The 26,871-nt window shown below is 33.8% G+C and overlaps 1 protein-coding gene across 1 annotated transcript; it reads right to left on the bottom strand.

Annotated features, from left to right (window-relative positions):
- Positions 1 to 4,140: 4,140 nt before the first annotated feature.
- LOC131849467 (protein FAM151A) lies at positions 4,141 to 25,105 on the bottom strand. The gene is made up of 6 exons (XM_059199546.1): positions 25,088 to 25,105; positions 24,116 to 24,265; positions 12,330 to 12,446; positions 10,947 to 11,191; positions 5,716 to 5,958; positions 4,141 to 4,374 (listed from the first exon to the last, which is right to left on the bottom strand). The coding sequence occupies exons 2-6, from the start codon at positions 24,147 to 24,149 to the stop codon at positions 4,144 to 4,146; spliced, it is 870 nt and encodes a 289-aa protein (XP_059055529.1). The 5' UTR covers positions 24,150 to 24,265; positions 25,088 to 25,105; the 3' UTR covers positions 4,141 to 4,143.
- Positions 25,106 to 26,871: the final 1,766 nt, after the last annotated feature.

The following is a 26,871-nucleotide window of genomic DNA, read 5'->3' as shown; positions in this document are numbered from 1 at the left end:
CTTTGAACCCCTTGCAACCCTTATTTCGCATTATAAAGTAGCCTATATCCTTTCTGAAAACCAGCTGTATGTTCACCTAGGACATACATTAAAGCTGATTTCAGTGCATTATTGGATGTAAAAAATGTTTATTTTATGTTTATTTTTTTAATTATGGTAAATTAAGTTTAATTATATGTACATTTTATTTGCTCTTTTTTTTCCGTTTGTTGTTTATATTGTATTTTTTACATTGCACTGAATAAAATATTTTTCTTTCTTTCTTCTTTCTTTCTCAGAGTTTATAATATATGTGTACCTATTTTCATTTAAATCGGTTTAGTAGTTTTAGCGTGAAAATGAAACAGACAGACAGACAGAGTTACTTTCGCATTTATAATATTAATAAGGACTACAATAGAAGTGCCCGCGACTTCGTCCGCGTAAATTGTCGATACTTATATGTAACCTTTCGTCTCCCCTTTCAACCCATTACAACCCTTTTTCGGATTAAAAAGTAGCCTATGTCCTTTCTCAGGTTCTAGACTATCAGTGTACCAAATTTAATTTAATTAGATTCAGTAGTTTTGGCGTGAAAGCGAGACAGACAGAGTTACTTTTTCATTTATAATATCAGCAAGGATTATTATGATCTAATTATTGCTTTCCTGTTCAAAATTATTTTAGTCCTGTCCATAGAAGGGGTTTTCATAATCTGTATCTTTCCTTGTGAAGTTACTTTAGGCATATTACGAGTAATAACAAATTCACAATCTAACCGCATAGTTCGAGATCCAGACCCCATTACATCATCAGTAACTCGAGACACAACTGTCCCGTTTCCACAGATACACCTGATTCTCTTAGATTGATGTCAAAAATGTTAAAATATAGGCCAGCCGTGATGTTTTTGGCCTCGTATCACATATACAAACGTTCATTTGACGAGTAGAAAAAAAAATATTACCATAGAGCACAAATTACGATAGACTTGTATTCCGTAGACAAAAATAGAACTTACGATTATTGCATCATGTTTGTCTAGTCGTCTCATTGTATATTTAGAAAGATAGATAGAAGATTTATAATAATTTAAATTATAGAGTAATAGAAAATATTAAATAAATATAATGAGGCTTTATTGACAAAAGCATTTTTTTCAAGACAACCTTAGGGTAACAGATATAATTGTGGAATGTAACTATGAGTGGGGACATGTGTTTAAAGGAATATATATTATAATATTTTTGTTCTATGACATGGCACTAGATTAAAAAAAACTTTGGAATGGCGCGCACACTTTTTTTTCTTTTGACTCCGGTGGTTTGTATAAACACAGTTTATATAATATGAAATCACAGACTATACAGATATCTGTATAATGTGATTTCATATTATAACTTTGCTCCATTACATAGTTCGAATTTTAAAAATGTTCGTTAACTTTTAAAAATGGCGCGGCACACGATTCTAATTTTTGTCTTTTATATTATTACCCCTTTTATTATTTTACCCCTTATTTCTGTATATTGTGTATATATTTATTTATTTATCTATACATCTATACATATAAATAAAAATATAAATACGGTACATACACCAAAAAAACTTTTTTTTCAATTTTTGTCTGGCTGTCTGTCTGTCTGTTTGTCCGGCTAATCTCTGAATTGGCTGGACCGAATTTTTTTTGGTAGGTAGCTGATGTAATAAGGAGTAACTTAGACTACTTTTATTTCAGAAAAATAAAGTTATATTCCACGCGGACGAAGTCGCGTGTACAGCTAGTATAATATAAGAATGCAAATTTTAATATGCATACTTAGGTTATATGACAACATAACTTGTATCAATTTATTATTATAGTTACAGTTATTTTTTAGTTTTAAATATATAAATAAACAAATATATATAAATACCTTTTTTTTAATAACAAATGTCAATGAGTTGATGTTCAGTGTCAAACTCAAAATGAAATTAGTTATTAGGATTTCTTTTTTTTAATAAAAAAGTCTTATTTACATGTCATTTTAGCCATTTAATATAGCATCAATGGGCCACGCATTGTCTGAGCACCGCTTCGTCAATTTTCAAGAAGTGTCAAAATGGTTCGAAAATTGGTTCGGGTCAAAAGGTGAAGAATTCTTCCGCTGCGGATTTCAAAAATTGCCCGAGAGGTTGGAGGGAGGCTGGTGTGGCTAACAAAGGAAAATATTTCGAATAAAATCGCCCCTATGTGTCTAGAGTATTATTAGCCATTTTAGCAATTATATATAGGACATTTTAGCCGCTTATAAACGTAAATTTTTTGTATTAATATTATTTCCCTACCGTCCAGTTCAGTATACAGATTCAATTGTCAAGAACTGGCAAGACCCCCCATTTTTTTTTGTTGCCAGTTTATTTACATAATGTATGCATATGTGTATTTACATTTTGCAAATTTATGCAATTTTGTTATACTAATTTGAAACCTACTATCGAATTCAGCTGGTCCTTTATGTTGTCAGCAAAAAAGTCAATGAGTAATAATATTTAGTATTATTTTTATTTAGCATTAATGTTGCCACTAATACTTTATCCACATATAGGTAATAGAGCTTTTTATTATTCTAATAAATAAATAAATACAGCCTAAATTAGTCCTTATAACATTAGCTATCTGCCAGAGAAAGTCCCAAACACACAGACATTACACTTTCATATGCATTTACCTACTGGTAATTTGATATTACATACAGATACTTCAATTTTAATTATTTATATAACATTAGATGTACCATTTAGAAGTTGCAGTTACTATGCAATAGTCCATAATTGCATAAATATAGATGTTATTCTATTTCTAATAAGAATAATACTAACAAATTATGACCCCATACCACAATAGATAGTTCGGCATTATCCAGTATAGCATGTTATTCCAGAGCCATAAAACGTATCTAACAATTAAAAAAAAATCATACAGCTACTAATTTTAAAATTAGAATAAACAAACTGTGGATCCCCGCTGTCTAAACGGCACCTACTGACGAATGGCAATGTATGGTTGCTAGTCACGTGGTTGCCACATGTTCAGAGGTCGACACCCTACATGCGTAAATATTTGCAACAATTAACAACCTTATTGTAATGTAGGAGGGTAGTTATTCCCTTGAAAGTTGGCGTGGCAGGAATGTGCTTGTACTGAGGTATTTCTGCGATTGTTGGCTGGGGATTTATAACGCGTATGCACGTCTCGATTTCTTATCGGATCGATCGGCCCGATTTGTAGGGTTTAGAATAGCTTATACTAAAGTAACCCCCGTCCAATACAAACGGGGATCGAAATTACGACGCCTGAGCCGAGGTTCGAATCCCTAGCGGTGCCCTCAGACTAAAGTCGTATCCGTCAGGCGGGAGTTGGCCTTCAGGCGCTCCATAATTCCTTCCGCGTCTTTGGAGTACCATCTGCACTCGCCGCCTATCGTCTGGAGAAGCTGTAAAGGCCAGCTGCGGCCAACAGCATTAGAGTAATTCGAAAAAAAACTAACGCAATACCAACGCAAAGTGTAATATAATAATAATAATAATGTATTTGAACAATTCACAGATCTAGGCCCAAGGTAAATATATGTTATGGGTAATTAATAGATAACTGATAGATATAGATACATATATATTTTTTGTAAATACATGCACAATAGGTACATACAAAACACCCAAATCGATATGAACAATCATACTTATAAATACAAATGTTTGTACAGTACGGGAATCGAACTCATAACCACTGCAATAAAAGCGACATACTAGTCCAATAGATCTGTGGAAATTGGTCAACATTAAAGAGTAACTCTACAGTTACTAACATCAATGTAGTTACGGGGGAAAGGGGCTTAGTAATGGTACAGATAACATAATACCTAATGGAGACTAGAACCCCATTGCTGGCAATGTACCATGTCGGGTCGACCTCCACACGGTTAGCCCCGGAAACCAAAATATATGAAATACTTTCCCGATGGGATAACTGACCTGATCTCTTTCTCATCTTATCCTCCACTGGTGCCCCACCAGCGTATACCGTTAGCGTAGGCGGGTGCACCAATCCCTTATCATCCATTTAAAAAAAACAAAGCTTTGGGCTCGATAAATAAAACTCGACTATAATACATACTAATCTATTCAATTTTTGGCATTAGCAGCTGGTGGAAGGTGCAGCTTGGAGGCTAGATCTTGTGGTACGTCTAGATATGTTCTTTCAAGGCCAACAGTCAGGAGCAGGGCCTTCAGCCGGTCCACTTCGACCACATCACCCTCGCTGGACCAGACTGTTATTGAGGAGTTGAGGTACGCCGTCTCACGGAGAAGGTCCAGCACGACTGGCTGGCTGTTCGATGCTAATCCTGCGCGGACCTAAAAATATGATGTTGTATAAATTCAAATTCAAAATATCTTTATTCATGTAGGTCTATTACAGACTCTTATCTTATTCGAAATGAGAAGAACTAACAAGAAACTCAGCTCGTATTCTTTTCAAATAAATGTTGTACATGTTTACAATAATACTGGTTCATTTTAAATTCAAATTTGGGAGAATAGAGTGACCACTAGCATATGCTATTGCAAAAGCAAGGTCAAGGTCAGTGTTCGTAACCTGAACAGACCAGTAGCACTTGTTCAGGATTGTGACGGTTTTAAAAAAAAGTTAATCCGTCATATTCGGATTTAAAAATAGTTAATCCGCCGCGTCATATTCGTGAACGAGACCTTATATGACTGGTCTGAATCTGTTTGAATCACTACGACTGATTTACTCCTATTCAGTTACTCAACCATTCTGATTCAGGTTCTGTATTTAATATTTTCACTCTAATGAATTAGTTTGGTAGTTCTTTTTTTTATTAACACATTTTAATTTAAAAATGCAAATAATTATTTAAAAGAACAACACTGAAGTTCCTTGCTCGTTCTTCTTATGATGAGACATCTTTCCGAATCAGCGGTAAAAAAAATAGGAATGATAAACTCCTGATGAGTTTGCCACGATGGGCTGACCTGAGCTGAGCATGAGGTCAGGTCAGCCCATCGTGATCCATGATCTGACCTCATGTTCATCTTATCATCCTCTACTGGTGCACCGCTAGTGGAAACCATTAGCGCAGGCGGGTGCACCATTCCATTATCAACCATAAAAGATAAGGGGGAATGCAATTGTTAGTGATGTGGACTAATGACCCCATTACTATCAATGTACCATATCAGGTTGACCTCCACGCGGTTCTCCCTGGAAACTGGGCTAACTGACCTGACCTCATGCTCATCTTATCATGCTCGACTGATGCCCCGTCAGCGTAAACCGTTAGCGCAGGCGGGTGCACCATTCCATTATCATCCAAAAAAAAACCTGTTATTTGTTAGCTTCAACACATAAAGAACACTCAGTTGACTAATTTGTCACCAAGATGCCATCGATTATGCCACCACCAATAGTAATAGAGATAAAGAGGCCGGGAACAAAGAGAGGGGGAGCTGCTCTCTCTTTGTTCGAGGCGACCCAGACGACCAGACGTGATAAAAGTACTGCTGCATCGACATATCATTTCTGAAACTTCCCAATATATATTACCATTCCATTATAATCCATTAAAAAAAATTTTGCACAGTGCGAAGAATCGAACTCGCGACCATCGGAAGTAAAACGATAGGCTAAACCGCTAGACCCCGAAGCCGAAATTAATTAATAAAAAAACTTACAGGGAAGGTTACAGTTTGATTTATGTGGTTTTCATGGAGCTGCCGCAGCATGGCCCCGATTTGGTCCCTGTTGTATTCACCCTCGGTGATGTTGCCCCCGTAGTTGGTTGTCCAGCCGACAGAAAGCACCGAGCGAGGGTGCTTTGCCCCCAGAGATAGGAACTTTGCGGGATCCACAGGCTTCGTGGTAGCGTCCACTGGACCAGGGAGTATGTCAGCGTTCAACCATAGAGGGAAGTGGATCTGTGAATGAAATTATTATTTTTAAAGGAGCATAAAAACATTTTGTTATAAAACTGGTCGGTAATGTTATTCTAGTCTTATGATTATCTAATATTATGATTATAATTTATTTGGTTTAGTGTAAAGAATTGGGTAGAAGATGGCGAAACAAACTATATTATATTAGAAAACTGACTACCCACCCCGGCTTCACACGGGTGTATGTATTATACATATAAACCTTCCTCTGAATCACTCCACCTATTAAAAAAATCGCTTCAAATAACGTTGCGTAGTTTTAAAGATTTAAGCATACATAGGGACGGACAGACAGCGACAGCGACTTTGTTTTATACTATGTAATTATGATTATATATTCTTTTATGTTACAAGGACAAGAATAAGAAGAAATTCATTTTCAAATACATGTTAAAAATATAAAAAAGTAAATATTTCTAATAATTCTAAAGAGTTCCGGAACAGTTTAATATAAGCATTGTAATTTATTTAAAGTATATCACAGATGCTTTCGTTAGGAGGCCTGGTGATCTGTAGTACAGGTGATACTTTTTTACTTGTATCTATTGTTATCAAAATTAAATTATAAGTTCTTGACTTGACCACGACTATGTGACCCCCTCCTGGCACCAAAGCCGGATCGGCCGTCTTTTAGACACCAGCTTCTCACAATAACTAATTGTAATAGTAAATTTATGCAATACATTATCTAAAATCTACATAGTCGATTAAATAGAAAAATGACATTTTTCAACATTAGAATCTAGAATTGTCTCCTTTTATATAAGTAAATTAAATTAACCACGCCGTCTTAATCATTATCTAAATACTTTTAAAATGATATATAATACATCTGTGTAAATTTAAAACTTTAAAGAAAAAAAAATTTAAATAAATTTGAAAACTTTAAATGCTTGGGGTTATAAAAAAAAATACATTTTGAATACTGCCATTTTTCTATTTAACCGACGACACGTATTTGTTCCAAATGTGTTATTGTACAATGTTTGTGAGGAGAAATAAATACAATTATTATTATTATACTCTATTCTAAACCCATCATATCATTCTGCAGAGGTGACCAGAGGTAAAAAATAACAAGACTGCAATCTTTCTGTTTGATGTGTAAAGGAATGTGGTAAATTGCACATCCCTAGTAATAAAGCTGTGGATCTGTGGTTTATTCATCCTGATACAATCTTCTATAATAAGGGTGTTTACTATGTATTCGCGGTTTATGTTTTTGTCTATGGTCGGGGTTATAGTCTATGGATAAGAGGTGCTCTGTGCAATTAAGAATCTCTGTCTTATATCTATGCAGAACCGCCAAAATATAATAAAAAAGAAGATAGAACATTCTAGATTATAGAATGCAATATCAATATTATTATATTATATTGTAAAAGTACTTTGTCATTCAATCACTTTTATATATTTCTCTGTAGTCTCGGAGACATGATTAAAAGATTCATTGAAGTCAACATTTGTATAAATTAAAGATATTAATTTTTAAAAAATCCTGACAAAAAAGGGACCACTATTTTCTTTAATTAATATCATTAAAATTTACAAATATTGACCTCACTGCAGTTCAAATTAATCTCAGAGATGGTTATAGCTGTATGTCCCCATTCCCTCTCTAATACTACAATAATTAATTAAACTCGATGAAACTTTGTCTTTAAAATAAGGTAATTAATATGAATGTTTTACACTAATCAGATTTTATTGAAACAAGTTTGTTTTAGAAAAAAAATATCTTCACCAAAAACAGAACCTGTCTCTAGCTCCTTCGTATGAATCTAAGACAGTATAAAAAATTAAAAAAGTATGCAATTCATTAGAATTTTAATGAATTTTAAGTATAAAGAAAAAATACATTTATACTTACTGTAATAATAAAGTAAGCCGAATAGAACGCGTGAATATTTACGTAAAATCTCTTTTTAATAATTTCTAATTGAATTAGTGCTAATTGGTGCTTTGTATTCACACGCTTAAACTTAAAAATGTAAAGTAATAATAAAATTATTTAAAAGAACAACACGCAGGTTTCTTGCTCGTTCTTCTTTGAATTGCTCGTTGCTGTCTGATGAGACAGCTTTCCGAATGAGCAGTAGATTAAAAAAATGTAATGACTATTCAAAAGTGCTACAATGTAAGCTTATTTGAATAAATTATTTTCTATTCTATTCTATTCTAATCTAAAAGATTAGTTAAAATCTTTAAACTATAATCCTCGTTACAAACAATCCCTCCGTTAAATAGTGTTGCCACAAGCTAAATTGAAGTTCGATTTTTATATTGTCTAAAAAAATGGGATACTTCTTTAAATGAGCTCTCTTTAGCTCATTTAAAGAAGTATCCCATTTTTTATTTTTATATATATATATCCATATTTAGTTGATAATCGAGTTTTTCAGTTACGTGTAATTCTACTACAAATTCGTAAGTATGAAGAAAATCTGATTAATGTGAAACGTTGATATTACCGCTTTACGTCCGATAGTCGCGGGTTCGATTCCTCGCACAGCACAAACATTTGTATTTATGAGTATGATTGTTTGTATCGGTCTGGGTGTTTTCTATGTACATTATGTAAAAAAATCTATGTATTTGTATCAGTTATCTAGTACCCATAACACAAGCTTTAGCTAGCTTAACTTGGGTCTAGATGGCGCTGTGTGAATTGTCCTGAGATTATTATTATTATTATTAATCCTATGGAAAAAAATATATAGAGTTTTTCGTTATTGTAGAAAATTTACATATCAGCGAGTTTTGTGTGGAGAGGAGTTGGGGGAATACAGCATTAAAACACCGTCTGGATATCAATTTGTTGTTTTGACCGTGAAACGCCATGTCACATGTCACTTTCGTTTAATATACGACCAGTGTAATCGATTGTCTCAATTTATACCAATTAAACTTTGATTGCAACATCATGACGGCCTCGGTGGTCTAGCGGTTTAGTTCCGCCTTACTTCCGATGGTCGCGGGTTCGATTCCTCGCACGCCACAAACATTTGTATTCAGGAGTATGATTGTTTTAATCAGTCTGGGTGTTTTCTATGTATATTATGTATGTATTTACAAAAATCTAAGTATTTATATCAGTTGTCTAGTACTCATAACATAAGCTCTGTTTAGCTTGGGACTAGATGGCGTTGTGTGATTGAATAAAATTGGAGTGTCTGTTTGTAATATTAAAATAAGTGTTTTTTACTACATGCTTATGAATATAAATACGGTATATACACCAAAATTACATTTTTTACAATTTTTGTCTGTCTGTCTGTCGGTCTGTTTGTTCCGGCTAATCCCTTTTCCGATTCCGATTTTGACGGGACTTTTATTGGCAGGTAGCTGATGTAATAAGGAGTAACTTAGGCTACTTTTATTTTAGAGAAATAAAGTTAAATTCCACGCGGACGAAGTCGCGTGTACAACTATTAGTATATAAAAATCTTCGCAAATTACTTATATTTTAGTAATTTGCATTTCTGTCACACACGGCATGCCATAACGCATTGAGTATGAATAGGGTATTTTTGTAGTTTAGGGTTGTTTTTTTATACTTGTCTCGGGAACGGGACCACATCTTCCTCAACATAGTAAGGCAGATGACACGACCACACAAGTAGATACTACGAATCCATTATTCACACGCTATGTCATATTTTAATTTAGTCATCTCCCCGCTCAATTAAAACTCATCACCCTTATAATTAAAACGGTAAAGTTCACAATTCCTTGAACTTGAAATCAGGAAGAGACTACATTTATGTATAATATACTTTATGGGTTTTATAATAAGGTTGATAGTTGATCGATTCGTTATTTATATGAGGTGGCGGGCCTATTCGGTGTAATGTTGGGATTAATTAACCATATGCGCACAGGGTAATTAATATTGAAACAGCTTATTGGTATGAGTTATTGGGTTCAAAAGGACCGCTATGATTATTAAAAATAGTCATCATTTTTTTTTATAGAGATATCACTTTGTTTTATTCTTATTCGTTTAAAAAATCTACTCATTATAATATAATAATAATAATATATTTTATTGACACCAATTTAAGTAGTTACAGTTATTCTCCTTATAAACTATTACGTTTTTGTTAAATACGCATCATACATATAATTTACCAGTAGCATCTATACTAGGCCGAGCCTGTATCATAGATACTACCTTATTCCAGCGACAAATAGGTAAAAATTAAAATGTTGCAATTGCGTGCTTTACCTCGTAAATTTTATGTGTACGTATAATTAGTAAAAATCACGGGATCTTACCACGTTTTATATTTATTTGCTGAGTTCCCGATATTTCGGCAGTGTTTCAACCACCATGATCACGGGTAAACTGAAGAGCAGCGGGTAGATGGAAAATGAAATCTTTTTATGGGCAGACATATGCGTCTACCTTCACACGTCTTCGTTTGTTGCTACTACTGGAACTCGCTCGATATTAATCTCAGCAAACTGTACTCACAGTATCTTTACGTACATTTAATACACTTTTCGATCGCGTTTTTTGTTTTTGTTTAATTAAACCAATCACTGGATTCCAGACATTAGAGAGCCTATAAAGGGGGGTGGTCCACCCCCTTCTGTGTGATGGAATGAACAAACATAAATAGTAATAGTAGTAATATATAAAATAAATATACAATACTCTATACATATAATTAAAATTAGAGTGTCTGTTTGTAATATTGAAATAACCGTTTTTTACTACATGCATATGAATATAAATACGGTACATACACCGAAAGAACATTTTTTACAATTTTTGTCTGTCTGTTCCGGCTAATCTCTGAAATGGCTGGACCGATTTTGAAGGGCCTATTTTTGGCAGGTAGCTGATATAATAAGGAGTAACTTAGGCTACTTTTATTTTGAAAAAATAAAGTTTAATTCCACGAGGACGAAGTAGCGGGAACTGCTAGTGATCAATAAAAAAAAATAGCTGATGAAAAACAAACCTCCGGTTTACTGTACGGCAATATCAGATCTTGAGACTTCTCAAATGCCTCTATGGACTTGAAGTCAAGCTTGACACCCTTTTGTTTGGAGTTCACGTTGTTGTACTGCGCCACTGAGGAGAGGAATTCTGAGAGGGACAGGTCGGAGGTCGCGGCTGGTGGATGGGCCATGATAGGTATGGGAGGTCCATCTTTACCATTGATGTGGCCTAAAACTATATCAGCTTCTAGCATTGACACTTCGCCTGAAAAGATAATTTTAATAATAATTTCTTCGTAATATATCTATGTAACATCGTATATATTTTTTTTTTAATTTCGAAATTACGACGGCCTGAGCCGAGGTTAGGACCCTTAGACTAAAGTCGTATCCGTCAGGCGGGAGTTGGCCTTCAGCCGCTTCGTAAGTCCTTCCTTAGTAAGTAAGGTTTGGAGTGCCATCTGTACTCGCCCCCTATCGTCCAGTGAAGTTCTAAAGGCCAGCTGCGGCATTAGAGAAGTCCGAAATAAAAAACTTGGCAACTGAAATAGGTGAGTCAGTGGGACTCCCATGCAGCCGACTTTGTACAAAGTGATATATATAAGATAAGATATAAGAATAAGATAAATATATGCCTCTCTCGGCCTACCAAAAGCAGATTAATTCGAGCAGTCTAAGTGTTATGGTAAGTATACAAGAGATGGCGCTGTTAAGGTAAAAGACAAATCATTGTCAGTGTTATCATTCTCGAATATAAAATTATCCTACTAACGGTAGAAAATAATGACTACATTTTTTTTTATTATTGGTAACGCCACAGATAACATAATAATAGTAACGCTCTTCAATTTTTTTTAAAGAATTATAATAAAATCTTATAAACGTGAAAGTTTGTGAGTGAGGACGGACGGATTTTGATGAAACTTTACAATAATGTAGGTTATAAATAAGCCGTAGGCTATAAATTTCACGCGGGTGAACTGCGGGCTCAGTTAGTGATTTATAAAACGAAATAATGTCTAAAAATGTTTTGTTAGTGGACCGTCAACTACTACTTTAGCGGCTGAAATGTAGTGTGTCATAACTGCCGAGTCCGACTTTAGTTTCAGCGCGTGGCTGTCATTCGAACCTCAGGTCAGGCCGTCCCAATTTCGATCCCCGTTTGAATTGAACGAAGGATCAATCAGAGAGGATATGATACGTGAAATGATAGAACTGTAATTTTATATTTCTATTGTTATAAATATACATTTTTTTTTAATTTTTTACTGTAAACTAATATATTTTACATTTTTTTATAAAATTATGACATTTGATTGATCACAAAATAAGTTTTAATTCATTGTACCACACTATTGGCTGTATATAGTGCAAAAGAGACTTCGATAGTATTCATAACTTACTTGCTAAAGCTGCTTCCAAATATGTTTTATTATTAACGGCATGAGCCCAGCTAACTGTGGTTAGATTTTTCATTGCTTCTTCTTCACTTCTTACTGTTGCCACTGCAACAAAATATACTACTATAATGGTAGATTTGTATATATTTATTTCTGGCAACATTTACAAATGTCAGAGATTATTTCTAATCTGTGGTATCAGCTGTTAATATTTTCATCTAATTTAGACTATTACTTCCTAAAAATTAAAGTTATAATAAATTAGTGCAAAATGTTCTAATGGATAAGTAGTTACTTACAAAATAAATAGATATGCCTGTGATACGATATACACTATTTAAAACTGTTTTTTGTACGACATTGATGACAACAACAATCAACAATTGACTTCGCAGAATTCTTAGTGACACAGATTATAATTAGATTTGTCTATGTTTATTTATTTATATCATAGACAAAGAATGTAGATGCTATTTATTCTTTATCTATGTTTAATACATAATAGCCCAAGAGCCCACGACTGCCAGACATACGTCATTTTAATAAACGTGAAAGTTCTTGTATGTGTGTCCCCAACACAGGTAAGAACGATCCCCAAATATGAAACCTGGATCGTGGTTCCTTTGGCAGGTACCAGGTAACAAAGGTGTAAAAAAAATCATACCAAATTCGTTATTTTAAGAAACTCCATATTTTCATATATTGTTCGTAGCACTATTATAACTTGCGCTGCTCATTGCCAGACACGTAGTGTGGTTCCAACCCCCCGCCGGACCCCCCTAAACTATACTATTTTAGAAATAAACTTACGTCATTTTAATAAAGCTGAAATTTATATATATTATTGAGAGTTCTCTCAAACTGAGTTTCCTAAATTGCCAGACAGTTTTCTTGGTTCCTTATCATACCAGACTCATTGAAACCGTATATTGGGTAACAACGGTGTATACAATTTCATATCAAATTCGTTATTTTAAGATGCTCCATTTTTTCACATATTGCTCGTAACAGTATTATAACTTGCTCTGCTCATTGCCAGACCCTTAGTGTGGTTCCAACCCCCCGCCGGACCCCCCTAAACTATACTATTTTATAAATAAACTTACGTCATTTTAATAAAGCTGAAATTTATATATATTATTGAGAGTTCTCTCAAACTGAGTTTCCTAAATTGCCAGACAGTTTTCTTGGTTCCTTATAATACCAGACTCATTGAAACCGTATATTGGGTAACAACGGTGTATACAATTTCATATCAAATTCATTATTTTAAGATGCTCCATTTTTTCACATATTGCTCGTAACAGTATTATAACTTGCTCTGCTCTTTGCCAGACCCTTAGTGTGGTTCCAACCCCCCGCCGGACCCCCCCAAACTATACTATTTTATAAATAAATTTACGTTATTTTAATAAAGCTGTAATTTATATATATTATTGAGAGTTCTCTCAAACTGAGTTTCCTAAATTGCCAGACAGTTTTCTTGGTTACTTATCCTACCAGACTCATTGAAACCGTATATTGGGTAACAACGGTGTATACAATTTCATATCAAATTCGTTATTTTAAGATGCTCCATTTTATCACATATTGCTCGTAACAGTATTATAACTTGCTCTGCTCATTGCCAGACCCTTAGTGTGGTTCCAACCGCCCGCCGGACCCCCCTAAACTATACTATTTTATAAATAAACTTACGTCATTTTAATAAAGCTGAACCTTATATATATTATTGAGAGAACTATTAAACTGAGTTTCCTAAATTGCCAGACAGTTTTCTTGGTTCCTTATCATACCAGACTCATTGAAACCGTATATTGGGTAACAACGGTGTATACAATTTCATATCAAATTCGTTATTTTAAGATGCTCCATTTTTTCACATATTGCTCGTAACAGTATTATAACTTGCTCTGCTCATTGCCAGACCCTTAGTGTGGTTCCAACCCCCCGCCGGACCCCCCTAAACTATACTATTTTAGAAATAAACTTACGTCATTTAATAAAGCTGAAATTTATATATATTATTGAGAGTTCTCTCAAACTGAGTTTCCTAAATTGCCAGACAGTTTTCTTGGTTCCTTATTCCACCAGAATCATTGAAACCGTATATTGGATAACAACGGTGTATACAATTTCATGTCAAATTCATTATTTTAAGATGCTCCATTTTTTCACATATTGTTCGTAGCATTATTATAACTTGCGCTGCTCATTGCCAGATACGTAGTGTGGTTCCAACCCCCGCCGGACCCCCTAAACTATACTATTTTAGAAATAAACTTACGTCATTTTAATAAAGCTGAACTTTATATATATTATTGAGAGAACTATTAAACTGAGTTTCCTAAATTGCCAGACAGTTTTCTTGGTTCCTTATCCTACCAAACTCATTGAAACCGTATATTGGGTAACAACGGTGTATACAATTTCATATCAAATTCGTTATTTTAAGATGCTCCATTTTTTCACATATTGCTCGTAACAGTATTATAACTTGCCCTGCTCATTGCCAGACCCTTAGTGTGGTTCCAACCCCCCGCCGGACCCCCCTAAACTATACTATTTTGTAAATAAACTTACGTCATTTTAATAAAGCTGAAATTTATATATATTATTGAGAGTTCTCTCAAACTGAGTTTCCTAAATTGCCAGACAGTTTTCTTGGTTCCTTATTCCACCAGAATCATTGAAACCGTATATTGGATAACAACGGTGTATACAATTTCATGTCAAATTCATTATTTTAAGATGCTCCATTTTTTCACATATTGCTCGTAACAGTATTATAACTAGACCCTTAGTGTGGTTCCAACCCCCCGCCGGACCCCCCCAAACTATACTATTTTATAAATAAATTTACGTTATTTTAATAAAGCTGAACTTTATATATGTTATTGAGAGAACTATTAAACTGAGTTTCCTAAATTGCCAGACAGTTTTCTTGGTTCGACAACGATCAGAGCAAGTTATAATACTGTTACGAGCAATATGTGAAAAAATGGAGCATCTTAAAATAACGAATTTGATATGAAATTGTATACACCGTTGTTACCCAATATACGGTTTCAATGAGTCTGGTAGGATAATGAACCAAGAAAACTGTCTGGCAATTTAGGAAACTCAGTTTGAGAGAACTCTCAATAATATATATAAATTACAGCTTTATTAAAATAACGTAAATTTATTTATAAAATAGTATAGTTTGGGGGAGTCCGGCGGGGGGTTGGAACCACACTAAGGGTCTGGCAACGAGCAGAGCAAGTTATAATACTGTTACGAGCAATATGTGAAAAAATGGAGCATCTTGAAATAACGAATTTGATATGAAATTGTATACACCGTTGTTACCCAATATACGGTTTCAATGAGTTTGGTAGGATAAGGAACCAAGAAAACTGTCTGGCAATTTAGGAAACTCAGTTTAGTAGTTCTCTCAATAATATATATAAAGTTCAGCTTTATTAAAATGACGTAAGTTTATTTATAAAATAGTATAGTTTAGGGGGTCCGGCGGGGGGTTGGAACCACACTAAGGGTCTGGCAATGAGCAGAGCAAGTTATAATACTGTTACGAGCAATATGTGAAAAAATGGAGCATCTTAAAATAACGAATTTGATATGAAATTGTATACACCGTTGTTACCCAATATACGGTTTCAATGAGTCTGGTATGATAAGGAACCAAGAAAACTGTCTGGCAATTTAGGAAACTCAGTTTGAGAGAACTCTCAATAATATATATAAATTTCAGCTTTATTAAAATGACGTAAGTTTATTTCTAAAATAGTATAGTTTAGGGGGGTCCGGCGGGGGTTGGAACCACACTACGTGTCTGGCAATGAGCAGCGCAAGTTATAATAATGCTACGAACAATATGTGAAAAAATGGAGCATCTTAAAATAATGAATTTGACATGAAATTGTATACACCGTTGTTATCCAATATACGGTTTCAATGATTCTGGTGGAATAAGGAACCAAGAAAACTGTCTGGCAATTTAGGAAACTCAGTTTGAGAGAACTCTCAATAATATATATAAATTTCAGCTTTATTATAATGACGTAAGTTTATTTACAAAATAGTATAGTTTAGGGGGGTCCGGCGGGGGGTTGGAACCACACTAAGGGTCTGGCAATGAGCAGAGCAAGTTATAATACTGTTACGAGCAATATGTGAAAAAATGGAGCATCTTAAAATAACGAATTTGATATGAAATTGTATACACCGTTGTTACCCAATATACGGTTTCAATGAGTCTGGTATTATAAGGAACCAAGAAAACTGTCTGGCAATTTAGGAAACTCAGTTTGAGAGAACTCTCAATAATATATATAAATTTCAGCTTTATTAAAATGACGTAAGTTTATTTATAAAATAGTATAGTTTAGGGGGGTCCGGCGGGGGTTGGAACCACACTAAGGGTCTCAATCAATGAGCAGAGCAAGTTATAATACTGTTACGAGCAATATGTGAAAAAATGGAGCATCTTAAAATAACGAATTTGATATGAAATTGTATACACCGTTGTTACCCAATATACGGTTTCAATGAGTCTGGTATGATAAGGAACCAAGAAAACTGTCTGGCAATTTAGGAAACTCAGTTTGAGAGAACTCTCAATAATATATATAAATTTCAGCTTTATTAAAATGACGTAAGTTTATTTCTAAAATAGTATAGTTTAGGGGTCCGGCGGGGGGTTGGAACCACACTACGTGTCTGGCAATGAGCAGCGCAAGTTATAATAGTGCTACGAACAATATATGAAAATATGGAGTTTCTTAAAATAACGAATTTGGTATGATTTTTTTTACACCTTTGTTACCTGGTACCTGCCAAAGGAACCACGATCCAGGTTTCATATTTGGGGATCGTTCTTACCTGTGTTGGGGACACACATACAAGAACTTTCACGTTTATTAAAATGACGTATGTCTGGCAGTCGTGGGCTCTTGCTCTATAAGAATTGGCCTTTGGCCTCATTACTTGTTCAAATATGAAGAAGTATAAACGTAGACTAGGCGGTCTAAGGATCTTTGCCTGTTCCATAACTGAAAAGGAGATGGACGAATATGGGAAAAAAATATGTCTATGTTTAATGCCGAATGAAAATAATTGATTCAAATGCATGTCAAGAGTGCAATAACAGCAGTCAGACCCTAAATCACATATTTTTCGAATGTTCCGCTTATAATATTCAACGCTTGGTCTTTATTGATAATTTACTGAACATTTACAAGAAACCGGAAAAAATCCCGCGCGACATCCAAGACATGCTAACTAATTTTGAAACATATATATTTATACGTTACCTCGATATCGATGAAACTTTAAATAATTGATACAAGGATATGGACTACGGATAAGACTTAAATTTTGAACACGAATGAAAACATAATAAATAAATATACATAAGAATTGGCCTTTGGCCTCATCACTTGTTCAAATATGAAGAAGTTTAAAAGTAGACTAGGCTGTACGGTCTAAGGATCTTTGCCTGTTCCATCACTGAAAAGGAGATGGACGAATATGAAAAAAAAAAAATGTCTATGTTTAATATTATCACAGATAACATAATATTACATACAGATACCCCATCCCATACAAGAAAATGGTTCCTTCCTAACTCGGGCTATTCTTCGGGCTATTTTATTTCGCCACCGTAGCCGCTAGATGTCGCTAGATCTGAAGCAGTTCGGATTACTAGTGGGTGCTTAGTAACAAAGCATGAAAATAGATGGCAGTGAATTCAGTCTACATGACATCTGTTTTGCAAAGATATGTATATAATAGATATGTAGGTAACTGTATCGTGTACCTCATTAGGGACGATTCAAGATTCAATGTAAATGTGTAGGTATAATATCGTTAGCCGACACTCTGCAGATATGGCTTATGTGCCAATGTATATACCTATTGTGTTATGGTTTATTTTACATTCCATGCCTATTTTTTTTTATATGTTGTAACGCGTCTGCGCTATACGTATAGCCTGATTTTGATACGTTTATACTCGTACGTATCAAAATCGGGCTATACGATTTTTTATTTCAATCGTTATATGTATGAGACTGATTTTAGCTACAATTAATTTACTGGTATATACCTCATGTATTCTACCATGTACCCCTCTTTTACCTAATGAGAATTCCGCTATATCTTATATATAAATTTTGTATCACAGTGTTAGTCGCCATATTTCTCCCACATTTTGATGAAATTTGATATGTATACTTCCCAGGTCTGAGGTAGGGTTGTTATCTATTTTTTATACCCCTAAGTCATAGGGGTGGCCTACCCCGAAAAAATATTTTTTTGTATTATGGACAATTTTTTATTTATTTATAATGTTACATTGAAAATACATACACGCCTAAATTTTCACCCGTCTTTCACCAACCCCTATTTTTAATAGCGATATTCTTACAAATATTATAAATGCTAAAGTAACTCAGTCTGTCTGTTTGTCTCGCTTTCACGCCAAAACTACTGAACTGATTTAATTGAAATTTGGTAGACAGATAATGTAGACCCTGAGAAAGGCTACTTTTTAATGCGAAAAAGTATTGAAAGGGGAAATGAAAGGCTATATGAGGATATCGTAATTTTTAAAGTCAGATCTTGTAAGATTAAGTGAACAGGGTCGGTCTAGGTTTTTCATTATTAGAAATATGTAACGGGGTAACACGTTATTTAGTGCGAAATTGTGTATATTACAATAAAATTTAACGAGAAAATATTATAATGATATCACTGGGACACTCATTGCCTTACTACTATATCGTCCGTTAGTCGCGAACTTTCTGGAAACACGAGAGGCGCTATCCTATTGGTCGGTCGGCGCGGTTACCGCGCGTAGATGAGTAGATGAAGTACTTAGACGAGTCTCACGGCGCCGCAGCGTAAGTACTTACTATACATACGTAGTATACATATGGGTATTACAAATGTTTTTATTACTTTACTAGTAATAAAAACATTTGTAATACTCTGTTATCTAAGCAAGTAATGTGTGCTTATTTTGAACTTGATAACATTCTGAATTACTCGTATATCTTTCAATATCTTTAGCGGTATAAACCAGGTTATGTACTACTACTAGTATTGTTAGTGAGGGATAAAGTTGATGAACAAAAATAAAACAATATTCGTATTAAAAATATATTCATCTAATATTTTTGGCATTATTTTTAAGTTTCTTCCAAATATAAGGGGTCTGACATGGGGTGTTATGTACCTACATTAAAAAATACTTTTTGAAATGTATGAAAGAAACGTATTGTATGAAATTTTTGAAATGTGTGAAATGTATGCACCTACATTAAAAGATAATTTTTAAAATGTATGAAAGAAATGTATTGTATGAAATTTTTGAAAGGTATGAAATGTAAGGACCTACATTAAAAGATAATTTTTGACATGTATGAAATGTATGAAAGAAATGTATGTACCTACATAAAAAGTTCATTTTTGAAATGTATGAAATGTATGAAAGAAATGTATGTACCTACATTAAAATATAATTTTTGAAATGTATGAGATGTATGAAAACAAAGTATGTACCTACATAAAAAGTTCATTTTTGAAATGTATGAAATGTATGAAAGAAATGTATGTACCTACATTAAAAGATAATTTTTGACATGTATGAAATGTATGAAAGAAATGTATGTACCTACATTAAAAGATAATTTTTGACATGTATGAAATGTATGAAAGAAATGTATGTACCTACATTAAAATATAATTTTTGAAATGTATGAAAGTAATGTATGTACCTACATTAAAATATAATTTTTGAAATGTATGAGATGTATGAAAGAAATGTATGTACCTACATAAAAAGTTCATTTTTTAAATGTATGAAATGTATGAAAGAAATGTATGTACATTAAAATATAATTTTTGAAATGTATGAGATGTATGAAAACAATGTATGTACCTACATAAAAAGTTCATTTTTGAAATGTATGAAATGTATGAAATAAATGTATGTACCTACATTAAAAGATATTTTTGACATGTATGAAATGTATGAAAGAAATGTATGTACCTACATTAAAATATAATTTTTGAAATGTATGCACCGTACAATAACAATACACGTTAAACATCATACCACAGAGTCATACGCAAGTTAAAAACAAACTGCTATGATATTAATGAGAAAGGAAAATAAACTTTATGGTATTCGAGTTAGGGTCGATTTCTCTCTTTTTTTAAAACTATTTTAATCTTACCAGTTGCCAGTATTCGAAGACAGCTACGATTCGTACTCGATATTTTAAATTATTATGTAATCGATTTTTCAGTACAAATGTAAATAACCAACGACACTAATAATGTACTACTATATTCCGTTCTTTGAAACGGAATACTGCTATACTTAATACAAAATAATGAAAATTTACTGTTCACAACGACTCATTAAAAGCATCATCGAATAATGCGCTGTAATAAAATCCTGTTATCGATTATTAAAAAAAATCGATAATACATGTATTTATTTTTAATATGACAACACTTCATACATAAGTATTATTGGAAATAGTATTATTTGCTTGTTCGGCTATTTTTAATTTACTTAAACTTTTTTTATATGTTTAATTTACAATAATATTAAGTGCTTATTATTGGAAAATATAAAAAAGACATTTAATTAGGCCGATACAAATGACAACAATGCCATCTATGAAAGCATTTTGAAAACATTGAGCCCCGTATTAGCACTGATTAAAGTGTAATTAAGTACTGGAAAATAACAAAATGAGTAAATATATGAAAATTACTTTTCTAAACGCATTATTTCATTTTAACATGTATATATATTTTTTTAAAAATGGATTTAACTATTTTGAAAACACAGTTTTGTTTTTTAAAACGTTTGCAAAACTATGAAGAATTCCATCGATACCAATCACGCCATCTATATGCAACTTTTAGCAATAATAATGGCTATTTCCTCATTGAGTGCCACTGATATTATATATTGTTTGTATTGTTCTGAGTAAATAAAATATAGGTACGTGGGGTGAAAAGGAATTGTTAGTAATTTGGACTCATGACCCCATTACTAGCAATGTACCATGGCAGGTTGACCTCCACGCGGTTCCCCCTGGAAACCATCATGAGAATTTGTCAATATGGGCTAACTGATCTGACCTCATGTTCATCTTATCATCCACCACTGGTGCTCCGCCAGCGTAAACCGTTAGCGCAGGCGGGTGCACCATTCCATTATCATCCATAAAAAAAATATAGATAAGTATTATTAGATATTGACCAGCCAGCGTATCTGTTAGAGATAAAAAATAATAATATATTATAATATAGCTTAACTTAACTAGCCAATCACCCTGACTTCGCACGGTTGTACATGTATTACACATATAAACCTTTTTATTTAAGATGGTGAATTTATTCTATATAAAGATTACATATATTATACATATAAACCTTCTTTTTAATTAAGAAAGTGCCTTCAATTTATTCTATATAAAGATTATTTGAAAACAGATAATATTATTTTAATTAGTTTTCAAGGAATCACACAAATAATGTTGCACCGCCTCAAAGTCATAAATCACAGTGAATCAACTACTTATCTGGTTTTAAGTGTGATTTATTATCCACTTAAGTAATAATTAATGCATTTCTTTACAATTTATAGCTGCAAATCGTTTAGATATCGGATCCAAAGCTTTATAATAGATTAATAACTCAGATTGATTCCCATACCTTGATGTCAATGTCGGCATGGGAATCAATGCATTGATTTTTTTGTAATATGTCGATTTCCCCTTTTAATCATGTTTTTTTTATGGATGATAATGGAATGGTGCACCCGCCTGGGCTAATGGTTTACGCTGGCGGGACACCAGTAGAGACTGAGTTCAGGTCAGTTCAAAGTTCCATCGTGACAAATTCACCAAAAATTTATCACGATGGTTTCAAAGGGGAACCGTGTGGAGGTCGACCTGACATGGTATATTACTAGCAATGAGATCATCGGTCCACATTACCAACAATCCGCTTACTGTGTTGATGATGTTTGTTTACATCAGTTTGCATATTTGTACCATCTTCAAATGTAATGCTTCAAAGAGATCTTTATAAAATAGTGGTTTTGAAAAGGATTGTTAGTAATCTGAACTAATTACTGCATTAGTACCAAGTCTGGTTGACCTCCACGCGGTGTCTCCTGACAACCATTGTGTAATAAGTTCCTGATTTGTCACGATCGGCTAACTGATCTGACCTCATGTTCATCTTATCATCCTCCACTGGTGTACCGCCAGCGGAAACCATTAGCGCAGGCGGGTGCACCATTCCATTATCAACCATAAAAGATAAGGGGGAATGGAATTGTTAGTAATGTGGACTAATGACCCCATTACTAGCAATGCACCATGTCAGGTTGACCTCCACGCGGTTCCCCCTGGAAACCATCGTGATAAATTCTTGGTGAATTTGTCACGATGGGCTAACTGACCTGACCTCATGTTCATCTTATCATCCTCCACTGGTGCCTCGCCAGCGTAAACCGTTAGCACGGGCGGGAGCACCATTTCATTATCATATAAAAAAAGCCATAAAAGTTAGGTGGGAATGGAATTGTTAGTAATGTGGATTAATGACCCCATTACTAGCAATGGACCATGTCAGGTTGACCTCCACGCGGTTCCCCCTGGAACCCATCGTGATAAATTCTTGGTGAATTTGTCACGATGGGCTAACTCACCTGACCTCATGTTCATCTTATCATCCTCCACTGGTGCCCCGCCAGCGTAAACCGTTAGTGCAGGCGGGCACTATTCCATTATCACCCATAAAAGATATATAATTGTTTATTTTTTAAAACAAATTATTTTTGTCGCAAAAATATGGTACATTTCTAATTCGGATTCTAATGAATAAAACAATTGCCAAATGTAAGTACGTAAATGCACGATTTCAGAATGACTATATTCGTTTTTTATTGTGTACCTAACTATTACAGTAACTATCGTTTGATTTTTTTTTAAATGCGTTTAGAAAATTTATACATTCTCTATATAAAATAATTATTCAAATATTCATGTTAAATTGTTTATTTTCATATATTATTTTTATAATTTTGTCTCAATTTCTTCATTAGTATACCCGTACGAAATCGGGGTAGGTAGCCTAATACCTATAAATGAGTTTTTTTTATCCCTGGACAGTCACAACGTCATCTAGTCCCGTAGTAAACAGACTTCAGGGTTCTAGACAACCGATATAAATACTTAGATATTTTTTTTTGTAAATACATACATAATATACATAGAAAACACCCAGATGGATAAAAACAAACATACTCATGAATACGAATATGAAACAGGAATCGATCCGCACCCAAAGGCTTATGCTAAACCTACCTACCGCTAGACTACCGATACCGTCTTAATTATACAATACATCTTAATAAAATCATAAATGCCAAAGTTTGTGAATATGCATTGATAGTTAGATGAACGGATGTTTGTTAAACTTTCACTCAAAAACTACTAAACGGATTTTGATGAAATTTTACAGTACTATAGCCTATACTATATTATTATTATTTCTTATGTATGTTAGTCTATAAGGTATTTATAATATGGGCTATGTAGCCTGAATTAAATAAATAAAAATATACATCAGAATATCATAGGCTATAATTTAAACAAATATTACGTAAATCAGGTGAAATATAATGATAAATACCAAGTAAGCATGATGCAAACAAAATTGCGCGGGTTAACTAGTAATTAAACAACACTAACCTGTAAGTGCAACCACAATTACTCTGAACATCATTTTCCTTTTTTTTTTTTTATGACTTTTTTTTAAACTTATGTATGTTACCCGCGGGGTGCAGCCCGACTGTCCGACCCTTCTTGTCCGGACCGTACCGTCGCCACCGCGTGCGTCACCTGGCAGATTACTAAATTGACCAATTCGCTCTGTCATGTTGATTGGATTGAATCAAGACTGATTTGAGAGCCAAGGACTACAGTTTGCAAGAATCCGTTGACGCTATCTTATCTAGTTATGTTGGGATTTTAGTTTGACATTTGATCTATATTATCAAGGGCAATCTATCAAATCTACATAAGACATATAAATAGAAATAATCTCTATTCAAAAAAACTCAATATAAGAATTGACATCTATACATATTAATAACATTGGAGTGTCTGTTTGTAATATTGAAATAACAGGTTTTTACTACATGCATATGAATATGAATACGGTATATACACCAAAAAAAAAACACTTTTTACAATTTTTGTCTGTCAGTCTGATTGTTCCGGCTAATCTCTGAAATGGCTGGACTTTTATTGGCAGGTAGCTGATGTAATAAAGAGTAACTTAGACTACTTTTAGTTTAGAAAAAATAAAGTTAAATTCCACGCGGACGAAGTCGCTGGTAAAGCTAATATTTAATAATAATAATAATAATTTATTTAGTATAGCATTATACAGTGTGAAAATATAACTAAATATAACTAAGAAAAACTTATAAAATTACTTAAATATATCTAATATCGCGCTATGATCTGAAACGGCCTGTGTCAGAGTGTCAGAGCAGCGCTACTTTTCAGTGGAGCCTCTAAAAAAAAAATAACTTTCTTCATATTTTTACTTTAAATATATTTAATAGTAGGATTTGTTTTTATCGCAACAATCAAAGGATAGGTCGCCCGCCGCCCATCGCCCGTGAGCCGCGACCCCAGTTTATTTAGGCCACTTACTTCATTAAACTTGCCAGTTCCATTGTTACGTACATCCCGCACTTACGGCCCACTGCTCTGTAACTCGAGTCAACCTTCACAATACCAGGCAACAAGTACACACGACCTAACAGATAACAGATGCACTATAAGAGGAGTGTGTCCACGCAACGGAATTACAATATAGGAGAAAAATATGTTACATTATTTCTATCTGTATTCAGAAACCTTGTGTCTCATCTCACTTCAGCGTGATAACAATGCTTTCTAACGAAATTTTGCCGTAAATTTTTACATTCCGCTTTACTTGGCTTATTTATTTTTACACTTTTTTGCACCAGTTACAGAAAATATTAATTAATATAAAAATATGTATAACAATGACGAATATAAGCAAACATTTAGGTAGACGGTAAAAATATAAGAAAAAAGAGGTGGTACAAATGACAACACAACTACGATAGATATAAATAATACATGCAAATATACATAAATAAAATGTACAACTAAGAACCTAAAATTAAAAAGCTTAAAAAAATATAATATGATGACTAAAATATATTATTAAAAGGGGTCCCTTTAGGCAACGTTCCGAAGATACTGGCAGCGTTCCCTCTTTGAATGGCGAATATAATATAAATATATATAGACATACATATGTACATACCTACATAATCATACATATTCTATTGTTACAGTAAATATAAAGGTATTTCTTTCGTTATTCTGAAAATTCATTATAATTCCAACATCTTTAACATATAAAGTCTTGGATTGTTCATAAGTACGAATGAGCCAAAGATTTTTTTTGTATATATATATTTTTGAGTTACGTGTGAATCCAAAAGATATCTATGTACTTGTATCAGTTATCGTTACCCGTAACACAAGCTTTAGCTAGCTTAACTTCGGACTAGATGGCGCTGTGTGAATTGTCCTGAGATTATTATTATTATTGTATGAAGAAGGGTCGGGGATATACAGCCTTAACTCACTTCTTTATTTCCACTCCTAGCTGCATGTTCTTCAAAACAGTATTTTGTTTTATTGTTTACTTTTATTTATTTATTTCAGACTACTCGGCCCATATTATAAATACCTTATAGACTAACATACATATGAGTTAATATTATAAAACTAATATGTTGAAATTGATCCTGTGGTCACGGCACTGACGACGGCGAACTGTCACGGTAGCGCCGATACACCACACCCTTCGGCCAGTAGTCCTCCTTCATGAAGGTGGGCAGCATGTTGGTCAGGACCCGGGCCACAAACGCCTTGAAACTCGCGTTGTAACTCGACTCCAGCTGCGTCACCCTCACGTCAGGTTACTTGGTCCTTATGTAATCGACAATGTCCTGCTCCTTAGTGGCGTAATATACATTGTTCGAAGCAAGCAATAACAGCAGAAGTTTACTGTACCAGGAAACTTCTTCTGTTATTGCTTAACCACACCTGAGATAACTATAGTGTATAACACCACAAAGAGACTACAAGACAGTTACCATTACATTGGTAAGCTTTTCTTTAGGACACTGTTGTGGCGTTTGACCTGGGGTCAACGTTTTGCTATTATGGTTATTGTAAAGAATCCACTTTTCGTCACATGTCGCAATTTGATCCAAAATTCCGTCATTTCTGTACCGATTCAACAAGGCAATACAAATTTCAACAACCATTCCTTTCTAGATATCAGTAATATCACGAGGCCTAACCTACAAACCTACTGAATGGATTTTAATGAAACTTTTCAATAGTATAGCTTATACATCATAATAAGACACAGGCTATAGATATCATGC

Source organism: Achroia grisella, unplaced genomic scaffold (genome assembly GCF_030625045.1).
Source record: "Achroia grisella isolate CSIRO2021 unplaced genomic scaffold, CSIRO_AGI_Agris_v1 utg642, whole genome shotgun sequence".
NCBI lineage: Eukaryota > Metazoa > Arthropoda > Insecta > Lepidoptera > Pyralidae > Achroia > Achroia grisella.
The sequence above is the reverse complement of the archived record's forward strand: the minus strand, read 5'-3'. Positions and strand labels throughout refer to the sequence as shown.

Coding starts and splice junctions, on each gene's coding strand:
- LOC131849467 (XM_059199546.1), bottom strand. CDS start 24,149: ATGATGTTCAGAGTAATTGTGGTTGCACTTACAG. Junction 12,447..24,115: donor AATTGTGGTTGCACTTACAG/GTTAGTGTTGTT, acceptor CCATTATAGTAG/TATATTTTGTTGCAGTGGCA. Junction 11,192..12,329: donor TTTGGAAGCAGCTTTAGCAA/GTAAGTTATGAA, acceptor TTATCTTTTCAG/GCGAAGTGTCAATGCTAGAA.